General features: G+C 44.3%; 1 protein-coding gene across 1 annotated transcript in view; it reads left to right on the forward strand.

Moving 5' to 3' along the window:
- The first annotated feature begins 9,746 nt into the window (after positions 1-9,746).
- UBE2N (ubiquitin conjugating enzyme E2 N) overlaps positions 9,747-23,921 on the forward strand; it is a 35,188-nt gene continuing 21,013 nt past the window's right edge. Inside the window, exon 1 of the mRNA XM_033221080.1 lies at positions 9,747-10,138. Within this exon, the coding sequence (XP_033076971.1) occupies positions 10,109-10,138 (30 nt within the window). The 5' untranslated portion in view covers positions 9,747-10,108. The remainder of the gene's footprint in view (positions 10,139-23,921) is intronic.

Genomic DNA, 23,921 nt, shown 5'->3' on the forward strand with positions numbered 1-23,921 from the left:
AGTCCCAGCTACTCGGGAGGCTGAGGCAGGAGAATTGCTTGAACCAGGGAGGCAGAGGCTGCAGCGAGCTGAGATTGCACCACTGCACTCCAGCCTGGGCAACAGAGCGAGACTCTGTCTCAAAAAATAATACTAATAATTCAGGAGTGGAAAGAGGTGAACAATACTGAACATCCAAAACCCAACAATCTGGAATACTGAACACCTGGGGTCAACTTAAACTTCGACAATCTGAAATATCTCACACTTGAACCAAAATAATTTGAATAGGCAGGAGGAAAGATACAGGTATTGGATCAGAAGAGTTTAGAAAAACAGGAGTAAGTAAATTATAAGTCAAGGTTCCTGTTGCAACTGTTTTGCTTTTCTTGAAAATATCACATAATATGACATTGACTCTCAAGCTTTAGATCCTTCAATGGTCCTTAGGGAGCTTGTTAAAAACACAGAGACATGGGGACTATGACTTGAACTCAGAAGACCCTGGGCAGGGCCCCTTTATCGGTATGTTCAACTAGCCTCTGAGGTGAGCAAGTAGTCCAAAGTGTGGAAACATCTGTTCCAGGGTATATCGGATCCCAAATCATTGTACTCAGAAGAAAAACAACAATTTCAAAAACATTTCTAATCATACTAGAAGCAGGTGAGCAGTTTTTTGCAGATAGCAAGTGACATAATAGAGAAACATAGGAGAAATCAATCAGACTTGAGACAGACAGGTGATGGTGAAGGAGGAAGAAAGGTGATGGGAGTGAATTGAAAAGAAACTTGGGTGGGGCACATCAGGTGGGAGGAAATGGGAGAACAGTTTAGGCTGGGTAGGGGCTGAGTATGCAGTCACTGGCAGAGTTACGAAGCGACTGAAGCCCGAGGACATGGAAAGCAAACAATTCTCCTGGGAACCTAAAAGGGTGGCACACAGGCGGAGAAGTGAGCCCTACTTTGCAGAGTTCCTGTTCCAGCCAGGCTTCTGGCCAAATGTCTTGAGTCACCAACCTCTGGAATCCGGTTTCCACTGGGAACTGGCTCAGAGAAAGGAGATGAATATATGTGTGGAACACTCCCCTCCATCCACTTTTATTTATTTGAGACAGAGTCTTGCTCTGTCACCTAGACTGGAGTGCAGTGGCGTGATCTTGGCTCACTGCAACCTCCACCTCCTGGGTTCAAGCGATTCTCCTGCCTCAGCCTCCCAAGTAGCTGGGATTACAGGCACGTACCACTACGCCCAGCTAATTTTTTTTTTCTTGTATTTTTAGTAGAAATGGGGTTTCACCATGTTGGCCAGGCTGGTCTTGAACTCCTGACCTCAAGTGATCCACCTGCCTCAGCCCGCCAAAGTGCCGCGATTACAGGCATGAGCCACCCCGCCCGGCTCCATTTACTTTTATAGGAACATTGCAGAATCAATGATGGGTCCTACAAAATCACACTAGTGGTGCATGCACTTAAAGGTACTCAAAGCTGTCACTGGGTGAGATAACATTCAGAAACACTTTGTTTTTTTTTTTTGTTTTTTTTTTTGAGACGGAGTCGGAGTCTCGCTCTGTCGCCCAGGCTGGAGTGCAGTGGCCGGATCTCAGCTCACTGCAAGCTCCGCCTCCCGGGTTTACGCCATTCTCTCGCCTCAGCCTCCCGAGTAGCTGGGACTACAGGCGCCCGCCATCTCGCCCTGCTAATTTTTTGTATATTTTTTTAGTAGAGACGGGGTTTCACCGTGTTAGCCAGGATGGTCTCGATCTCCTGACCTCGTGATCCGCTCGTCTCGGCCTCCCAAAGTGCTGGGATTACAGGCTTGAGCCACCGCGCCCGGCCCAGAAACACTTTGTGAAGCATAAAACACTAAACAAAGTAAAGATGTATTACTCTGATTCTCCTGGGTCTCATGTTTCCCAGGGTCTTTCACGTGAGATAGCACTCCTTAGGGATTGCCTGTGACCCTGGAAGATTCCACTCAGGTCCTTCTTGTGGTCTGGTCTTGTGTTGGTTAACAGTTTGTAAGTGCTCAATGTCTTATGTGAAGGCATGAATATAAGCCACCAAGCAATTTTTCTTCCTTTTCTAAAATCAGTGAGCAGTCTTTTCCTTCCACACCCCCACCCCACCCACTGCCTGTTTGAGTCAGTGTTCATGAACCCTCCTCTCACAAATTCTTCTATCTTGTTCACCCACGAAACAGTTTCCCTATGCTGCAAGAAACAATTAGGGAACTTGCAAACAAATACTTCTGCCTGATGACAATTGTATGTGAATTGAAATAGGACCTCTATTAAAGGTGACTGATACACCATTTTCCAAACTGAACGACTCTATTCTTTTTCTGCAAAGCATTAGTTTGTAGAAAAACTCTGTTGCTCTCCAGGAAGTCAAGTTGAAAGGTTTAGAGATTAACATAAACATCCTGTGCTTTCTGTAAGTGTTCACTTATGGATCATGAATCTATGGCAACCATTCTCAAACAGGTGTTTATATTCAGCCTGCACTGGTTGATTTATTCCCTTGACAAGTATTTTTTGAGAGCACACATGTAGCAGTCCCTGCACTTAGGCCCAGGATACAGTGGTGATCAAGACAAAGAAGATCCCTGACTCTGAGCTCAGGCACATATGTCCTAAGTTATTGCCTATAGGGTAAATAGCACTTAGGTCTCTGCCATTACAAGACCAAAGTAGAAAACCTGGAATATTTGGGGGTGGGTAATGAGGAAGCAGCAAGGGGTAGTAAAATATTGTTTGGGGGAGTAAGAGTTTCTCATACAATGGGACTCCTTTAACGCCTCCAACATAGCATTCATTCTTGCTTGCTTGTGCCCTGTAAGATAATGCAAAGGCACTTGCACTTTGAGTCCCAGGAGGAGCAGAAACTGGAAAGAAACCCGGAGAAGAGTGCGGCCTGACCAAGAACCAATAAAAGGCTAATTAGCTAAGAGTTCTGGTCCAGGCGTGGTGGGTCATGTCTGTAATCTCAGCACTTTGGGAGGCTGAGGTGGGCGGATCACCTGAGGTCATGAGTTCGAAACCACCCTGACCAACATGGCGAAACCCCATCTATACTAAAAAATACAAAAATTAGCCGGGTATGGTGATGTGTGCCCGTAGTCCCAGCTACTCGGGAGGCTGAGGCAGGAGAATTGCCTGAACCCGAAAGGCAGAGGTTGCAGTGAGCTGTGATCGCACCACTGCACTCCAGCCTGGGCAACAAAGCGAGAGACTCTGTCTCAAAAAAGAAAAGAAAAAGAAAAAGAAAGCCTGGGTGACACAGTGAGACTCTGTCTCAAAAAAAAAAAAAAAAAGAAAAAGAAAAAGGAAAAAGAGTTCTGGGCCAGACGTGGTGGCTCACACCTGTAAGTCCAGCATTTTGGGAGGCAGAGGCAGACTAATTTCTCGAGGCCAGGAGCTTGAGACCAGCCTGCACAACATAGCCAGACCCAGTCTCTACAAAAAAATTAAAAATTACCCAGGCATGGTGAAGGCTGAGTGGGGAGGAGTTGGAGTTTATAGTGAATTATGACTGCGCCACTTCACTCCAGCCTGGGGCAACAGAGTGAGACCCTGTCTCTTAAAAAAAAAACAAAAAAATTCAAAAAAAAGAGATATGGCTAGCACTGCTCAGCTTAGTGAAGCTATCTGTCACTGTCATCATTTATTCAGTACCATGGACCTGGACCAGCATCTTTTTGCTGAGTTTTGAGTGTATTATATAATTCCTGCTCAGCATTGTTACAGCTTTCAATACCTCTTGAGCAATCTATTGAAATTAGTGAACTGAATACATATTTCACATTTTGAATAGGTAAAACATTCACATGGTTCATAATTCAAATGGTATAAGAGTATACAGTAAAAAGCCTCCCTTTTACATTTGTTCTCTAGCTGCTAAATATCCCACCTCTGAAGGAATCCAATTAGTTTTTTTTTTTTTTTTTTGAGACGGAGTCTCGCTCTGCCGCCCAGGCTGGAGTGCAGTGGCCGGATCTCAGCTCACTGCAATCTCCGCCTCCCGGTTTCACGCCATTCTCCCGCCTCAGCCTCCCGAGCAGCTGGGACTACAGGTGCCCGCCACCTCGCCCAGCTAGTTTTTCGTATTTTTAGTAGAGACGGGGTTTCACCGTGTTAGCCAGGATGGTCTCGATCTCCTGACCTCGTGATCCGCCCGTCTCGGCCTCCCAAAGTGCTGGGATTACAGGCTTGAGCCACCGCGCCCGGCCAAGACTTTTTTTTAAAAAAACTAATTGGAGGGCCGGGCGCGGTGGCTCAAGCCTGTAATCCCAGCACTTTGGGAGGCCGAGACGGGCGGATCACGAGGTCAGGAGATCGAGACCATCCTGGCTAACACGGTGAAACCCCGTCTCTACTAAAAATATGAAAAACTAGCTGGGCGAGGTGGCGGGCACCTGTAGTCCCAGCTGCTCGGGAGGCTGAGGCGGGAGAATGGCGTGAAACCGGGAGGCGGAGATTGCAGTGAGCTGAGATCCGGCCACTGCACTCCAGCCTGGGCGGCAGAGCGAGACTCCGTCTCAAAAAAAAAAAAAAAAAAAAAAAAAAAAAAAAACTAATTGGATTCCTTCAGAGGTGGGATATTTAGCAGCTAGAGAACAAATGTAAAAGGGAGGCTTTTTACTGTATACTCTTATACCATTTGAATTATGAACCATGTGAATGTTTTACCTATTCAAAATGTGAAATATGTATTCAGTTCACTAATTTCAATAGATTGCTCAAGAGGTATTGAAAGCTGTAACAATGCTGAGCAGGAATTATATAATACACTCAAAACTCAGCAAAAAGATGCTGGTCCAGGTCCATGGTACTGAATAAATGATGACAGTGACAGATAGCTTCACTAAGCTGAGCAGTGCTAGCCATATCTCTTTTTTTTGAATTTTTTTGTTTTTTTTTTAAGAGACAGGGTCTCACTCTGTTGCCCCAGGCTGGAGTGAAGTGGCGCAGTCATAATTCACTATAAACTCCAACTCCTCCCCACTCAGCCTTCACCATGCCTGGGTAATTTTTAATTTTTTTGTAGAGACTGGGTCTGGCTATGTTGTGCAGGCTGGTCTCAAGCTCCTGGCCTCGAGAAATTAGTCTGCCTCTGCCTCCCAAAATGCTGGACTTACAGGTGTGAGCCACCACGTCTGGCCCAGAACTCTTTTTCCTTTTTCTTTTCTTTTTTTTTTTTTTTTGAGACAGAGTCTCACTGTGTCACCCAGGCTTTCTTTTTCTTTTTCTTTTCTTTTTTGAGACAGAGTCTCTCGCTTTGTTGCCCAGGCTGGAGTGCAGTGGTGCGATCACAGCTCACTGCAACCTCTGCCTTTCGGGTTCAGGCAATTCTCCTGCCTCAGCCTCCCGAGTAGCTGGGACTACGGGCACACATCACCATACCCGGCTAATTTTTGTATTTTTTAGTATAGATGGGGTTTCGCCATGTTGGTTTTAAAAAAACTAATTGGAGGGCCGGGCGCGGTGGCTCAAGCCTGTAATCCCAGCACTTTGGGAGGCCGAGACGGGCGGATCACGAGGTCAGGAGATCGAGACCATCCTGGCTAACACGGTGAAACCCCGTCTCTACTAAAAAATACGAAAAACTAGCTGGGCGACGTGGCGGGCGCCTGTAGTCCCAGCTACTCGGGAGGCTGAGGCGGGAGAATGGCGTGAAACCGGGAGGCGGAGATTGCAGTGAGCTGAGATCTGGCCACTGCACTCCATCCTTGGCTACAGAGCGAGACTCCGTCTCAAAAAATAAATAAATAAATAAATAAAATAAAAAAAGTCTTGCGGGTACATAGTAAGTATATATATTTATGAGGTACATGATCAGTTAGGTTTTTAGATATCTTATTTTATCCATATTTTATGGGTATAGTAAGTAGGATTTTTACAAATAACTTTTGGCCAGGAATGGTGGCTCACACCTGTAATCCAGCACTTTAGAAGGCTGAGGTGGGAGGGGTTGCTTAAGTCCAGGAGTTCGAGACCATTCTAGGCAACATGGTGAAACCCTGTTTCTAAAAAAATTTAAAAATTAGCCGGGCGTGGTGGTGTGCATCTGTAGTCCCAGCTTCTTGGGAGGTTGAGGCTGAGGCTGCAGTAAGCCATGTTTGTACCATTGTACTCCAGCCTGGGCAACAAGTGAGACCCTGCCTCAAAAAAAATTTAATTAATTAATTAATTTATTTATTTATTTTGAGACAGAGTTTAGCTCTTGTTGTCCAGGCTGGAGTGCAATGGTGCCATCTCGGCTCACTGCAAACTCTGCCTCCCGGGTTCAAGTGATTCTCCTGTCTCAGTCTCCCAAGTAGCTGAGATTACAGGCATGCTCCATCACACCCAGCTAATTTTGTATTTTTAGTAGAGACAGGGTTTCACCATGTTGGTCAGGCTGGTCTCGAACTCCTGACCTCGAGTGATCCACCTGCCTCAGCCTCCCAAAGTGCTGGAATTATAGGGGTGAGCTACTGCGCCTGGCCAAACAAAATTATTTTATTGTGTATATTGAAGGTATACAACATGATGTTATGGAATCCGTCATGTATCAATAGTAAACAGGTTACTATTGTGAAGCAAATTAACATACCCATCATCTCACATAGTTACCTATGTTTTTGTTTTTGTGACAACAGTAGCTAAAATCTACTTATTTAGCATGAATCTCATACATACTGTAAACTTATTACCTATAGCTCTCATGTACATTAGCTCTCTAGACTTGTCCTAAATATCTGCTACTTTGTATCCTTTGATCTACATCTCTGATTCTCCATCACTCCACCGGACAACCTGCTCTGGGTAACCACTGTTTTGTTGTCTATCTCTGTATTAGATATAGAAATAGGATTCTTAACTAGCCTTCTAATTTGAGAACCATATCTCAGCCCTGTGACAACCTGTTCTTCTAGAATGTATCCTGTTCCACAGGCTTTATATGAATCAGAAGTTCAGATTTTCGTTTCCGGATGAGTATAGTGTGAGCTGTCCTCAAGAGGGAAAAGAACAGAAAAAACAATTCGGAGAGACAGGAAAAATGTGTATGTTAAAATGTTAATATTCTCAGATAGATTTATGCCAACAATCCAATCTCTACCAAACAAGGTTATACTATCAAGTTTTAAAAATATGGTTTCCTAAAGAAAAATGTACATGGTTCTATCAAATTACAAAAAAATAAGTGATTGCTAAGTGCTATGTACTGTTCTAAGTACCGTATACAAATTACATAATTTAAACTTCACAACCACCACATGAAGGTAAGTATATTTAATAGCTGAAGAAAACGAAGGACAGAGAAATTAAGCAAAGTGTGTTTTCAAACCCAGACTGGGGACTCCAGAGCTCTCAGTCTTAACCTGAATGATACTTACTGTCTGTTGTGACAGAAAATAGACAAAAGGAGGCCGGGTGGAGTGGCTCACACCTGTAATCCCAGAATTTTGGGAGGCCGAGGCAGGCAGATCACTTGAGGCCAGGAATTCGAGACCAGCTTAGCCAACATGGTCAAACTCCATCTCTACTAAAAATACAAAAATTAGCGAGGGGCGATGGCACACACCTGTAATCTCAGCTACTCTGGAGACTGAGGCAGAAGAACTGCTTGAACCTTGGAGGGAGAGGTTGCAGTGAGCCAAGATCATGTCACTGCACTCCAGCCTGGTTGACAGAGTGAGAGACTCTGTCTCAAAAAATTAAAAAAACACAGCACCCGGCACCTCTTTTTGCTTTGCTTATCGTTTTTTGTTCTCGTTTGTTCAGAATTTTCTGCCGTTAAGTGTTAGTATCTATCAAAATTACCCCAATTTTAAATGCAGATTCCCAGGTCTCAGCACTGACCTAGAGAATTAGAATACCTGGGAGAAGGGTTCCAGCTGCAGGAATGTTTTTTTTAAAAACAAAAACAAAAAACAGTGCCCTAGGTGATTCCAAGGCGGCTATGAGTGGCAGTTTCTTCCCAAAGTTGGCCACAACCATACTTTCCATCACATATATGCTGCTAGTTTCTAGAGTCTTGCAGCTCCCCTTGCAAGAGGTGGTGTCCATGTCCCCTGCCCTTGAGACAGGGGGGGGTTTGTGGCTGGCTGACTGATGGATTATGGTTATGGTGATGCCATGTGACTTCCACGAGGCCATGTGATTTCCATGGCTGGGTCAAAAAAGGAGATTTAGTGCCCATTTTAGCTTGCTAGAACACTTACTCTTGGAGCCCAGCCACCATGCAATGGGGAAGCCCAAGATGCCCCGGGGAGAGGCCCACTTGGAGTGAAACTAACAGCCAGCACCAACTCGCCGGCCTTGTGAACCATCAAGGAAGCCAATCTTCTGGTTGCACAGAATGATGCAGCAGAAGCAGAGTGCCCCTTCCTGCTAAGCCCTGCCCAGACTGCAGACCTACACACTCCCAACACAATAGCACTCTGCCTTTCTGCCTACCAGCATGAATTATCCTGGGTCCTCTATAAAATATTCTGAAAAGTATCTTTGTCCAGTTTCATTTACTTTTGCAGATTCTCCTAGTCACAGAACCACCTATTGCAGACTTCTGGTTATTTGAAATTCTCATTATTACCTCTGAACCTTGGCTTCTCATCTAAAACATTCTGTTAATAGAGCCTACCTCATCTGTTTTATAATTAAATGATGTATTAAATTTATGTAATCATTTAGCATCGCGCCAGCACAAAATATTTCTTATGTTCTTAGTTGGTTTCTTGTATTCAGAGTTCCAGTTTCTTTAGTGCACTATTTTTTCTTTCTCATAGCTCAATGCCATTTCACAGGCCATTTCCTATGCTTGGCATACTCTTCCCTACAAGGTCAGATAGGTTCTTACTCATCATTTAGGACTCCACTTATTTAAGAAGGTTCCCTGAGTTCTCAAGCAGTTAATGCCTCTGCTAAAATAGCACCTGGGAGGAACCTCTACTACGGCCCTTAACACATTGGATTGTAACTAATTGTTTACTGGTCTCTCTTCTCCATTGGAATCTAAGTTCCTGGAAGGCATGGTCAGTCCCTTCTTCATTTATTCACCATCTACTGTCAGTGTGCCAGGAAACACTGTGGTTAAGTAGTTAAGGGCCAGGTCTCGGCAGATCTGCCTGGGGACAAAACAGCTCCTCGGAAAAAGTTAACTCTCTAAGCCTCATTTGTAAAATGGAAACACCTCCTCCATACTATTGCTGTGAAGGTGAAGCAAAATGCTTGCAAACAGTCCATCACACAGCAAGCCATCCGTCACCAGCATAAAATGCTTCCCCAACAATTCAATTTTCGGGCACCCCCATTCTAATTCTCTCATAGGACCTCGCACTCTATGGGTAATCTCTGGTTTACAGATTACTCTGGGTTCTTTAAACCTCTCCTTGGTCATTCTTTCTGTTAACAATTCTGAGTCTTAACCGTTAGGTCTAGGTCTTACTGCCTCCAGCTGGCTCCAAACCCTTTTCCTTCAGGCCACCCCGGGCCTACGGGGCGTGTCAGAGGCCCGATTTATACAATTTAAACATCAAAACTCCCCAACAGGGTGTGAGTAACTGGAAAGACCCCCAGTCAGAGCTTTGCCACTGAGTTTCGGTCTTGCCCTCCCTTTGAGGAAGGAGCAAGACGGTCAGCCCCACCGCAGTCGTTCACTGCAGAGCCAGCAGGGAACGCACGCAATGCAGGCTGACCTGAATGAACGAACGCGTGAATGAATGGGCTACGTCGTAGGCCAGGCCTCTGTTACGTCGTCCACCGGCGCGGGCGTGGCCACGGTTAAGAGCGCGCGCGCGCGAATCGCGCGGTACCACCGCCGCCGGCAGGCTCGGCCACGAGCGCCGGAGCCCCGCCCCTCCCCGCGAGGCGTCTCCAAAGTCCCTGCCTCGCCGCGGAGCGTCACTTCCGCCATCCCCGGCCAGGGTTGGGGCGGGGCGCGCGGGGGAGGGGGCCAGGTCGGAGGGAAGCCCGCCCGTGCCCGAGCCCGCGCCTGAGCAGGGACTACATTTCCCGAGGGGCCTAGGCGGCGGCTGCGGCGACGGGCGCGGCAACGTCCCCCGGAAGTGGAGCCTGGGACTTCCACTCGTGCGTGAGGCGAGCGGAGCCGGAGACGAGACCAGAGGCCGAACTCGGGTTCTGACAAGATGGCCGGGCTGCCCCGCAGGATCATCAAGGTAACCGCCCAGGCCAGCCTCCAGCTCTTCGCTGGACTCTGGTCGGCTCAGCTGGGCAGGCAGCGCGGCCTCTCGCCGCCTTCGGCCGGCAGCCCGCGCTGGGAGGCCCGAGGCGGCGCGGAGAGGGCTTGGCCGCGGCGGCGAGGGAAGTCGGGTGCTGGGGAGGGGGCGCCGGGGAGACTTCCGGCTGCGGCGGGGCAGCCGGATAGCGGGGACCCGGGGATTCCAGGCGCGCCCGTCGGGCTAGGGAGTCCTGGCCAGCGCCCCGGCGGAGGGTGGGGCGCCAAGGTTGCGGGTCTCTGGGCTTGGGCGCTGCCCTCCGTAGCTTCTGAGACCACCCCCCGCCGGAGGCCGCGGGCGCGCGGGAATCGCGGCGGGGCTCGGACTCCTGGCGGGGGTTGTAGCCTGACAAGGTCCCTTGGCAGCCGAGCCCCTCTTCTCGGCGCCGACGGGGGCGCGGAGGTGCGGCAGCCGCGGGTACAGAATGAATGAACCCGGAGGGTCAGGCCGGCCGGGGCCCTGCGCCCCGGGAAGGGGATCTGGGAGGCCCGCGCGTCTTGCCGCGGTCAGCACATGCTCGCGCCTGGTTGCCGCGGCTGTCTGAGTCCGGGGACGGGTCCGCGCCCCGCTGCCCTTGCTTCCGCCGTCTCTCTCTTCTAAATACGTTTCCGCTCGTTTATCTCTGCGAAGTGATTTCACTCTGGTTGGCAAACTCTTTCAGAGCTGTTCCGAGGAAATAGTTCTAACACAAGGCTGGGGGAGGGCCGCAGTTATGGGGGATTCTCGCTCTTCTCTTCTCTCCTCTCTTTTTCGTATACATGAGGCCCCGCTATAGTGCCCAGGCGGATTTCAAAACTCCTGGCTTCAGAGATCTTCCTACCTTGGCCTCTATGGGGGATCTCGTGAAATCTTTTGCCTCTCAATTTTGTGTGTTTTAATTATTAATTGGCTACTTATACTGTGCTTTGACAAGTATATACGGAACCATGACATTTTCGATTCTTTGATTTTGTAAAGTCTTCACCAAATATCGACAAGTCTTCCGATGTGAGATATTCCTTGTCATCCACAACAACTACACCTTAAATTTTTGTGTCAGCTTTTATGAAGGAAATTAGTTGAACATTTATGTGGCTAAATGCGCCAGTTAAAGTGACTCAATTGCAGCATCATTTTGCTTAATATAACCTGGTGAACGTGTATGTTAATCCTGTTCATTCTTGTAAAATCTATGAGGAGGTGCATACTAAGTGGAAGACTTTCAATTGGATGATGTACTGTATACTGCTTCATCCAATTGCATTTAAATATATCTGAGATGAGGGTGATGTCACTGACCTAAGGGTGCTTGAAGCAGAGAAATAAGACGTTTTTGTATGGTAGAAATTATTAGAAATGAGGAAGTGTAACAGATTGTCAGGGAGCCCTGGAGTCTAATAATGTGAACCTTCATAGTCCGAAATTTGTTGTGTGTGGATTTATCTAGGATTCTGTCCAAGGAGTTTTAATTGTCATATGTATTGGCAGGTCCTTACAATGTGTTTTTAGTTATAATGCAGTCACATGGTCCCCAAAGATCATGTTTATTGAGGCCCCGGTTGAAAAATGAATAGGGAGTGATAGAACCATTTACCAAATATCCTTGTTTTTGTTGTTACTTAGGTGATTAAGTACATAATGCAACTTGACATTCATGATAATTCTCTAAATACATAGTGAGCTAAACATTTAACATGCATTTTTCTATTTTTGATTATGAAGATATGCCCGGTAATATGAAAGCCTTGGATGAAAAAATAAATTCTGTGGAACCTTGTTTATAAATTTACAGAAATGGTTTAAGGCAATAAGATGAAGTCCTCATGATTCAATTCATTTGGCACACAGTAATTTAATTTGTACTGGGCATTTACATTTTGCTGTTCAAACTAAGCAGTAACTCATACTGTGATATATAATCTTAATTTTACGGTATCTTGTTGAGAACATCTATCTAATGAATGGTACCTTGATTTGGGTTTTATCTTATTAGTTTAATGTCATTTATAGCTTAACAGGATGGTTTTCTCCAATCCTTACGGAAGACTAAAATACTAGGTTTTCAAAAGTGTCCATGCTTGTGTTACGTAGGTTGTTCCATAATCAGTGACAATGCTTTAAAAAAAATCAGAATTTATTTTTAAAAGTTGCCTGTTTTCTGTCAATCACTATACAAAGTTCTATGTGGTGGATGGGGGTAGCAGTATTGTCCTGAGGCAATAGGGACATGACTTTGTTGATTGAACTGTTAATTTGTTTTATTTCTGGGTGATCTTTGACTTTCTTTTCTTTCTCTTTTCTTTTCTCTTTTCTCTTGTCTTTTCTCTTCTCTTCTCCTCTCTTCTCTTTTTTTGAGACTCATCTCGCTCCGCTCCCAGGCTGCAGTGCAGTGGCAGGATCTTGGCTCACCACAGCCTTGATCTCCTGGTCTTAGATGATCCTCCCAGTTAAGCTTCTTGAATAGCTGGGACTGCAAGATGCATGCCACCACACCCAGCTAATTTTTGTAGAGACGGGGTATCGCCATGTTGCCCAGGCTGATCTCAAACTCTTGACCTCGAACAATCCACCCACCTCAGCCTCCCAACATGCTGGGATCACAGGCGTGAGCCACTGTGCCCCACCTGACCTTTGACTTTCAAAGGATGAAATTTAGTGTTGATTATAACATCAGTGTTACCATTCTCATCTAATGAAAATATTAAAATAAGATGGTTTGATTTGCATGACTGTTAATATGATGTTTTCTAACTTACAATGATCATTATTTACATTTGTAGATTTCTTAACCATTTGATTCTTTTTTTTTTTTTTTTTTTTTTGAGACGGAGTCTCGCTCTGTCGCCCGGCCTGGAGTGCAGTGGCCGGATCTCAGCTCACTGCAAGTTCCGCCTCCCGGGTTTACGCCATTCTCCTGCCTCAGCCTCCCGAGTAGCTGGGACTACAGGCGCCCGCCACCTCGCCCGGCTAGCTTTTTGTATTTTTTAGTAGAGACGGGGTTTCACCGTGTTAGCCAGGATGGTCTCGATCTCCTGACCTCGTGATTCGCCCGTCTCGGCCTCCCAAAGTGCTGGGATTACAGGCTTGAGCCACCGCGCCCGGCCAACCATTTGATTCTTACAGACATTTTTGTGAATATATTTTGCAGTCTAGAAACTGACTTAAATGGCTTTCCTAAGGTAAAGCTGGTAAGAGGCAGAATTTGGATCTTGATTAGTGTAACATTCCCCTGTCTCTTGTTACTGTAAAATGACTAACTCTACAAATACAAGATGATTTTCTGGGCTACTATTCACCGAGTTGCTCTCTCATTTAGATTCCTGTATCTAATCCAGTAGCAAATTCTGTAGGTTCTGCTTTCAATATATATACTAAATCAGACACTTTTCCCTCCGTCTCTTTCAAACCTCTGTTCACTTCCATCACTTACTGCCTGGCCTGCTGTATTAGCCTACTTTGGAGCAACAGTGTTATCTTCTTAAAATACAGACCATGTTACTCCCCTGCTAAAAACTCTGTAGAGGTTCTCCATCACACTTACAGTAGAATCTTGCCTTTTCCCTCCATTAGCTATAAGGCCATACATTCATCTGGAATCTGCCTACTTCTGAGTGCATCTGCCCTTCTCTCCTTGGGTCACTCCACTGTAGCCACACTGTTGCTTTGGTGTACCCTGAACAATAAATGGTTGAGCTTATTCCAGTCACAGGACTTTCCTCCTGTTTGTTGCATTGCTTGCTTTGTCCACTTGTTCCGTTCTTAGCTCATATGTCATACTCTCTACCTAACCTGTCCCGTATAAACCAGTTCTCCTTTTCCTTCCCCCTCAATTTTATCCTCCTATCTCCCTTTCTTCTGTATAAGTGCTTATTACTATTCAAAGTTATGTTATTTACTGTTTATTTCTCTCTATTCCCCATTAAACCTTCCTGAAGTTAGGGACTCTTGGATGTCCCACATATTGCTCATTCATGCCTAGACCAATCCTTGGCACATAGTAGATACTGAAATATTAATAGATGAACTCAATAGATGAGCCTTAATCTCAATGAGCAATAATTTGACATTGTTACTGCTTAGTATATTCTATCTGAACCAATGTCTGAACTAAAAGTTAAAGCTAGTCTCATTTTCCACCCATAAGCTCATTTAAAAACAAGACATATGAGTCTTTTACATTATTTCTTTTTTGTGAGGCTACTCTGCTTATGTATTTTTTGTTATTAGCTAGGAAACACACGTAGAGCATATTTGAAAGGCTCTGAAGGATACATAGAGAATCCCTCATCTGTCCTTCAGCATTCCAGTTCTCCTGCTTAGACAACCACTGTTTTTGTTTGTTTGTTTGTTTGTTTGTTTGTTTTTTGAGATGGAGTCTCCCCGTGTTGCCCAGGCTGGAGTGCAGTGGTACAATCTTGGCTCACTGCAAACTCCACCTTCCAGGTTCAAGCGATTCACCTGCCTCAGTCTCCTAAGTAGCTGGGACTACAGGCACATGCCACCACGCCTGGCTAATTTTTAGTAGAGATGGGGTTTCACCATGTTGCCCATGCTGGTCTCAAACTCTTCTCCTCAAGTGATCCACCTGCCTCAGCCTCCCAACGTGCTGGGATTACAGGTGTGAGCCACTGCTCCTGACTTCAACCACTATTTTTATTGTGTATCCTTACGAAAAGACCAGAGCAACTTTCTGCTGTAAGTTAGGCGTCTTCTCCTTCTCATGCAAATACCTTGATTCCCTTCTCTTCCCCTCTAACCACCTGTGTATCTTCAAGTTGACTCTTTTTTTTTCTTTTCTTTTTAAGAGACAGATTGTCACTTGGTTGCCCAGGCTGCAGTGCAGTGGCTTTTCACAGGCGTTATCATAGTACACTATATACATACAGTCTCAAATTCCTGGTATCAGATGATCCTCTACCTTCAGCCTCCAGTATCTGGGATTACAAGTGTGCACCATAGTGTCCTGCTTTGGCTCATTTTTTTTTTTCCAAAGGACTGTTTAATGGAACCTTCTGGTTGGACTTTTTTTAAAAATTTTTTTTTAAATTTTGGAAATTTAATACTTTTTAAATAGAGATGGGGTCTTTTCATGTTGCCTAGGCCGTTCCCAAGCTCCTAGGCTTAAGTGATTCTTCCACCTTGGCCTCCCAAAGTGCTAGGGTTACAGGCATGAACCACCGTGCCTGGCCTAGACTTTATTGTAACTAATTGCTTATTCATAACTTTCAGATTGTTTCCTAAATTGTGCTGTATAAACAATGCTGTAATGAAGTTTTGTATGTATGGCATTTTGCACAAGTGTGAATAATACTGAGTCTTGGTAGTTCTGTTTTAAGCTAGAATTTTTAGTTTTGTTTTTCTGCCTTATCTCCTGGACCAAGCTCTTTTAGCCAATAAAAGTGACTGAAGCTGGACACGGTGGCTCACACCTGTAATAACAGCTCTTTGGGAGACTGAGGCCCAAGGACTGCTTGAAGCCATGTGTTGAGACCGGCCTGAGGAACATAGTGAGATCTCCATCTCCACCAAAAAAAACAGTTAAAAGCTTAAAGTCATAAAGGTTAAGAGGCACCTAAAAAAAAACCTCTCAAATGAGAGGTTCTCCATAGTCCTGTCATAAAGAAGGATCACTTTCGGGAACCAATAAATGAGATCTATAGTTAGGGCCTTGGTCAAAACCAAATCTGTTTCAGCTTTACATGTTAAATTGATATAGTGACTGACATTCCTTTAATCGTCTTTTCAAAATGAATCATGAGGGCTGGGCACTGTGACTCATGCCTGTAATCTCAGTATTTTGGGAGGCTGAGGTGAGAGGATCCCTTGATTCCAAGGTTTCAAGACTGGCCTGTGCAATATAGCGAGACCTTGTCTCTACAAAAAATAAAGTGAAAATTAGCTAGGTGTTGTGGCACACATCTGTAGTCCCAGTTACTCAGGAGACGGAGGTGGGAGGATTGGTTTGGCCTAGGAAGTTGAGGCTGCAGTGAGCCTAGATCACGCCACTGCACTCCAGCCTGGGTGACAGAGTGAAACCCTGTCTCAAAATAGTAATAATAATAATATTGAAAATGATAAAATACAGTCTTGGGAAAAAGTAGTTAACTTACCCTGGGGGTTGACTTACTTGATTAAAACCTAGTGAGTCAGCCTGCTGGAATTAGAATTTTACCAGTCTTTCCCAAAATTTACTTTATGTCTCCCTTCCCCACTGGTCCCTTTTCTATGGTGCTGAAAAATTTTACTTTAAAAAAAATACATTTAATTAATTTTTCTCACTCTGTCACCCAGGCTGAAGTGCAGTGGAAAAATTTACTTTTCTATTTAGTGTGATTTAGCCTCAAATTCTTAAAAATCAGATACAGTCTGATTTTACATTGAGACTTGAGTTTACTTTTTTAATAATTAGGATTTTTTTTAAGTACACGCATTATTTTTTCCTCTTACTGTTTAAAAGCCACTCATCTGATAGGTATTCTAGTGCATAAGGTATTTTTTTTTGTAAGAAGAGTGATTTAGAAAACTCACCTTTTTAAAAATTTATTTATCTATTTATTTTATTTTATTTTTTTGAGACGGAAGTCTTGCCTATTGCCCAGTCTGGAGTGCAATGGCATGATCTTGGGTTACTGCAACCTTTGCCTCCCAGGTTCAAGCAGTTCTCCTGCCACAGCCTCCAGCGTAGCTTTCCTCACTGCCCCACCACTCTGTCTTGGGCTTTTTTTTTTTTTTTTGAGATGACGTTTTGCTCTTGTTGCTCAGGCTGGAGTGCCATGGCGTGATCTCAGCTCACTGCAACCTCTGCCCCCAGGGTTCAAGTGATTCTCTTGCCTCAGCCTCCCTAGTAGCTGGTATTACAGGTGCGTGCCACCACACCCAGCTAATTTTTGTATTTTTAGTAGAGGCGGGGTTTCACCATGTTGGTCAGGTTGGTCTCGAACTCCTGACCTCTAGTGATCTGCCACCTCAACCTCCCAAAGTGCTGGGACTACAGGTGTGAGCCACCGTGCCCAGCCTACCTATTGTTTTAAGCTCTGAAAATACTTGTCTGATAATATCTTTTTCCAGCTAAAAAAAGGCATGGAAAAGTTACCATGATGTTTCAGAAATATATCTACCTCTGGGTGGGGGCAGGGGAACTTAGCCAGGTATGATGGTTCATGCAGTAATCCTAACAGGAGACCGAGGCAGGAGGATCCCTTGAATCCAGGAGGCCGAGGCTGCAGTGAGCTATTAGTGGCACCACTGCAACCCAGCCTGGGTAATAGAGGCAAGACCCTGTCTGTAAAAAAAAAAAATTAAAATTAAAAAAAAAACATGATGAAGATGGATTTGTTATAAATTGTAATTAAAATCACCTTTGGAATTTTAAAAAAAAGCTCGTATAGTAAAAATTTGACCAGGAACAGTGGTTCTTTAGTTCTTTCAGTTGTCTCATTTAAGAATTTTTCTGACCTCTTCCTAGGAAAAAAGCTACTTTTTTAATATATGACTTCTGGGGATTCAGATTCTTGCCAAGTTTATTTGTGGATTCCCTAGGTCTCCATGTGCTCCATGTTAAGAATCCCTGGACTGCTTTTGGTAGTGATTAAACTTTCAGGCTCTAAAGATACTGTTTTAATATACTATCTAATGTTTTCATTATGAAATGTGAGCATAACTGAAAGTAAGTTAAAAATAGCAGTCAGTTCAGTATTCTTTTTTAAGTTCCTCTGTGTCAAGCAGTTCCTTTAGTCCAGATTGATCAACTCCTGCACAATTGAAATTAAGTTTTGTCAAATTATCAAGCACTTTAGTATTCACTGTGCTAAATGACTGTGACTAGAAATGTTATGCATTTGCTTTGCTGAAGTTTAGAATTTTTTCCACACGTGTTAATGACCACTCTTAAAACCAGAGGTTTTTTTTTGAAATGGAGTCCCACTCTGTCGCCAGGCTGGAGTGCAGTGGCATGATCTTGGTGATTTTTTTATTGCTCTATAACTTTCTTAAGATTCCTTTATAGCTCTGGCCGGGCGCGGTGGCTCAAGCCTGTAATCCCAGCACTTTGGGAGGCTGAGACAGGTGGATCACGAGGTCAGGAGATCGAGACCATCCTGGCTAACACCGTGAAACCCCATCTCTACTAAAAAATACAAAAAAAAAAAACTAGACGGGCGAGGTGGCGGGCGCCTGTAGTCCCAGCTACTCGGGAGCCTGAGGCAGGAGAATGGGGTAAACCCGGGAGGCGGAGCTTGCAGTGAGCTGAGATCCGGCCACTGCACTCCAGCCCGGGGGACAGAGCGAGACTCCGTCTCAAAAAAAAAAAAAAAAAAGATTCCTTTATAGCTTATACTGAGGAAAATGTTAGTAAGTAGCTGCTTTGTGTGTGTGTGTGTGAGACTCTTAAAGACAACTAGATTACCATCTTAGTATAAGGCAGGGACAAAGTGGTTTTAGTAATATAGGGTGATCCCAAGGCCAAATATCAGTTTTCTGTAACTTTGTGATTTGTCTGTCTCTTTATTATCCATTCATAAGATGTATTTCAGTTCAATTAATTGGACATTCATTGAATGCATAATATGTATTTACCAGTAAGCCAGGTGAACAAGAAAAGCATCCCCGTGTAATGGAAAACACAGTTATGAAACAAGAAATTGGCCGGGCGCGGTGGCTCAAGCCTGTAATCCCAGCACTTTGGGAGGCCGAGACGGGCGGATCATGAGGTCAGGAGATCGAGACCATCCTGGCTAACACTGTGAAACCCCGTCTCTACTAAAAATAAAATACAAAAAACGGCCGGGCGCGGTGGCTCAAGCCTGTAATCCCAGCACTTTGGGAGGCCGAGACGGGCGGATCACGAGGTCAGGAGATCGAGACCATCCTGGCTAACACGGCGAAACCCCGTCTCTACTAAAAACACAAAAACTAGCCGGGCGAGGTGGCGGCGCCTGTAGTCCCAGCTACTCGGGAGGCTGAGGCAGGAGAATGGCGTAAACCCGGGAGGCGGAGCTTGCAGTGAGCTGAGATCTGGCCACTGCACTCCAGTCCGGGCGACAGAGCAAGACTCCGCCTCAAAAAAAAAAAAAAAAAAAAAAATACAAAAAACTAGCCGGGCGAGGTGGCGGCGCCTGTAGTCCCAGCTACTCGGGAGGCTGAGGCAGGAGAATGGCGGGAACCCGGGAGGCGGAGCTTGCAGTGAGCTGAGATCCGGCCACTGCACTCCAGTCTGGGTGACAGAGCGAGACTCCGTCTCAAAAAAAAAAAAAAAAAGAAACAAGAAATTACAGTAAGGTGTGTTATAAAAGAGGAAATACACAGGATTTACCATAGTCTAAGGATGAAGGAAAGGTATCTGTTGAGGAAGTGAGGAAGTGTTTTTTGTTTTGTTTTGTTTGTTTATTTGTTTTTGATACGGAGTCTCTCTCTGTGGCCCAGGCTGGAATGCAGTGGCGCAATCATCTTGGCTCACTGTAACCTCCGCCTCCCAGGTTCAAGCAATTCTCCTGCCTTAACCTCCTGAGTAGCTGGGATTACAGGTGCACGCCACCACACCCTGCTAATTTTGGTAATTTTAGTAGAGATAGGGTTTCACCATGTTGGTCGGGCTGGTCTTGAACTCCTGACCTGCTCGACCTCCTGAAGCGCTGGGATTAGAGGCATGAGCCACTACGCCCAGCCCAGGAAGTGTTTTTAAACTTGAAGAGTAGAGTTGGCCAGGCCAAGAGAAGGAGGGAGTTTTGGGCACATGGGGCAGCAGATATGAAAGCTGGAAGGAGAGACAGAAAGCATGGCATCTATCTAGAAATACAGTATGTGGGCCGGGCGCGGTGGCTCAAGCCTGTAATCCCAGCACTTTGGGAGGCCGAGACGGGCGGATCACGAGGTCAGGAGATCGAGACCATCCTGGCTAACATGGTGAAACCCCGTCTCTACTAAAAATACAAAAAACTAGCCGGGCGAGGTGGCGGGCGCCTGTAGTCCCAGCTACTCGGGAGGCTGAGGCAGGAGTATGGTGTAAACCCAGGAGGCGGAGCTTGCAGTGAGCCGAGATTGCGCCACTGCACTCCAGTCTGGGCGACAGAGCGAGACTCTGCCTCAAAAAAAAAAAAAAAATATATAGTATGTGATGGATAATAGAATCAGGGTCTCATCAAAAGTAATTATTACTGTGTAATAACTGTGTTCAAAGAGTTGGCATCAAGAATTGTTAGGCAAACAGTGTTTCTAATTGTGAAATTCATATTTAGTCTGTGAACTATTCATCAGCGTGCAGTGTGGCAACTGTTCCTGAAGTGAGGTTGGTCATACAGTTTTTATTATGTAAAAATAGATACCTTACATTGGCATTGTGTACCAGGCACTGTTCTCAGCGTATTTCATGCATTAATTTACTTAGTTCTAATTGCAGTTTTATGATGTATGGATATTAGTATTATTCCACTTTTATAGCTATGGGAACCTGCACAGAGGGATTTACTAATTTGTAGAGCTGTGATTTGAACCCAGGTAGTCTGATTCTATAGACTGTGGGCACTGAAGATAGAATACGCCAGAACATATCTATTCCTAGATAATAACTGGCAGTGCATGAGTTTTTATACTGTATCATTTGAAGTGGAAACATGTTTAAGAACAGGATCTAAGTGCTTAGCTTACTTGTTTTGGGGTTGTGTTTTTTGTTTGGTTGGTTGGTTGGTTGGTTGGGTTTTTTTGAGACGGGGTTTTGCTCTTGTTGCCCAGGCTGGAGTGCAATAGCACGATCTTGGCTCACTGCAATCTTCACCTCCCAGGTTCAAGCAATTCTCCTGCCTCAGCCTCCCGAGTAGCTGGCATTACAGGTGGCCACCACCATGTTCGGCTAATTTTTGTATTTTTAGTAGAGATGGGGTTTCACCATGTTGGCCAGGCTGGTCTTGAACTCCTGACCTCATGATTTGCCCGCCTTGGCCTCCTAAAGTGCTGGGATTACAGGCATGAGCCACTGCGCCCCGCCATGTTTTTTGTTTTTTTCTTTTAAGATAGGGTCTCACTGTGTTGCCCAGGCATGATCATGGCTCACTGCAGCCTCAGCCTCCCGAGTAGCTGGGATCGCAGGCATGCACTACCATCCCCAACTAATTTAAAAAGTATTTATATGTATATACATATATAATGTATATATAATATAATATATATATAATATAATATATAATATATATATAATATATATATAATATATATGTGTATATATATAATATATATTACGTAGAGATAAGGTCTCCCTGTGTTGCCCAGGCTGGTTTTGAACTCCTGGGCTCAAGTGATCATCCTGTCTCAGCCTTCCACAGTGTTGGGATTACAGGCATGAGCCACTGAGCCTGCCGCTTTGTTTTTTTTTCTTTTTTTCATCAGAAGTCTCTTTATCGTAATTTAATTAGAGATTTTCCTACAAACATGAGACCCTGTTTAGTAACATAGTTCACCTTAAGATGGAATGCCTCTGGTCTGGATAGCATATTCTTTTCCTCCCGCTCCCCACCCAGCCAGTCCTGGATTTGAGGAAGTTTGTGGTTCTGGTGAAAAGAGACTCTTTGCTACTCTTTCTTACCAGCAGAATATACAGTCTTGAATCACTTAACAATGGAGATACTTTCTGAGAAATGCACCATAGGCAATGTCATCATTGTGTGAACATCATAGAGTGTATTTATACAAACCTAGATAGTGTAGCCTGCTACCCACCTAGGCTATATGGTATAGTCTTGATCCTAGGCTACAAACCTAGCATGTTACTCTACTGAATATTGTAGGCAGTTGTAATGCAGTGGGAAGTATGTGTGTATCAAAATAGGAAAGGTATAGTAAAAATCTGGTATAAAAGATAAAAAATGGTATACCTGTACAGGGCACTTACCATGAAGGAAGCTTGCAGTACTGGAGTTGCCCTGTGTGAGTGAGTGGTAGTGAATTTGAAGGGCTAGGACATTACTGTACACTACGATGGACTTTATAAGCATTGTACACTTAGGCTATACCAAAAAATTATTTTTTTAGATGTTTCTTCAATAATAAGCCTTGGCTTACTGTAACTTTTTTATTTTATAAACTTATATGTTTAAACTTTTGGTTCTTTTGTATTAACATTTAGCTTAAAACACATACAGCTGTGCAAAAATATTTTTTCTTTATATCCTATAAGCTTTTTTCTCTGTTACAGTCTTTTTTTAAAAAACTTTTTTGTGAAAAACTAAGACACATACACACATATTAGGCCTATTCAGTATCATCAGTATCACTGTCTTCCAGCTCCTCTTGTCCTACTTGAAGGTCTTCAGGGGCAGTAACACACATGGAGTTGTCATCTCCTATGACAACAATGCCTTCTAGAATACCTCCTGAAGGACCTGCCTGAACCTGTTTTACAGTCAACTTTTTTTTTTTTATAAGCAGAAGGAGTACACTCTAAAATAATCATTAAAAGTATAGTATAGTAAATACTAGGCAATAGGAATTTTTCAGTTCCATTACAATCTTGGGGACCACTGTCTTTCTTGCAGTTCATCATTGACTGAAACTCATACAGCTCATGACTGTATTTAAAGTACCACTGAATCAGATGAATTTTAAACAATAATTTTTTTTCTCAGTAAGCCTAAAAATATATTGGAATTATCTTGCATTCATTTATATATCAGGTTGAGTTTTGTGTTTTCTTTCTCTTTCTTTCTTTCTTTCTTTTTTTTTTTTTTTTGAGACAGTCTCCCTCTGTCGCTCAGGCTGGAGTGCAATTGCACGATCGTGGCTCACTGCAACCTCTGCCTCCTGGGTTCAAGGAGCTCTACTTCCTCAGCCTCCTGAGTAGCTGGGATTACAGGCATGCATCACTACGCCCAGTTAATTTTGGTATTTTTAGTAGAGACAGGGTTTCACCATGTTGGTCAGGCTGATCTCAAACTCCTGACCTCGTGATCTGCCCGCCTTGGCCTCCCAAAGTGCTGGGATTACAGACATGAGCCACCGTGCCCGGCCTCTACTTTTTCAAATAAAGCACATTGTCTAGGACCCTGTCTTTATTGTTGTGGTTCAGGTAAGGGTTAAACTAAAAAGTGCTGCAAGCTCTATTCAGGGGCCAGCACCGACTGTGATTAGAGAAGTACTTGGCCAGACCTTGCCTATTTCTTCTAGTTTAATTGGCAGGGCTGCTGATGTATTGACAAGGATGCCAAGACAGGAATGTACTGGCTGTTTTCTCTGAACACTTGTTTCTAGTCTGAATACTTAGTTCATGGTTTTGCATCGGAATTATCTGGGGATGTTTGTAAATATAACATTGACAGCCCAACGTATTTTTGTTGTTTTAAGAGCTCCTGATGATTTTAGTGTACACTTTGCAGAAATACTGGTCATATGTGTGCTTGGCTTCAATGCAAAGGTGGGTAGAATGGGAGACAAAAGTAAAACCATACAGCTAGCGCTGCTTTGTATATAGAATACAAAGGCATCAATGGGAACACCAAAGAAGTGACAGGCTGGCCTGGAAAACCCTCAACATTGGTTTAGGGAAAGGTTTTTAGAGGATGATACTGGAGCTGAATTTTGAAGCATAAGTAGAAAAGTAGAGTAGGGGGAGTAGAATGTCATTCTAGGTTAGGCATACCTTACCCAGGAGATATTTAAACTAAGACTGTGTAACTTGAGTCAGCATGTCTATGCTTGGATCACAGATACTTAACTTCAAAAGTAATCTTTTAATTTGAAGTTTCTTTTCTTCAGAAGTGTA

This window comes from Trachypithecus francoisi, unplaced genomic scaffold (assembly GCF_009764315.1).
Source record: "Trachypithecus francoisi isolate TF-2019V2 unplaced genomic scaffold, Tfra_2.0 Lachesis_group11, whole genome shotgun sequence".
Classification (NCBI taxonomy): domain Eukaryota; kingdom Metazoa; phylum Chordata; class Mammalia; order Primates; family Cercopithecidae; genus Trachypithecus; species Trachypithecus francoisi.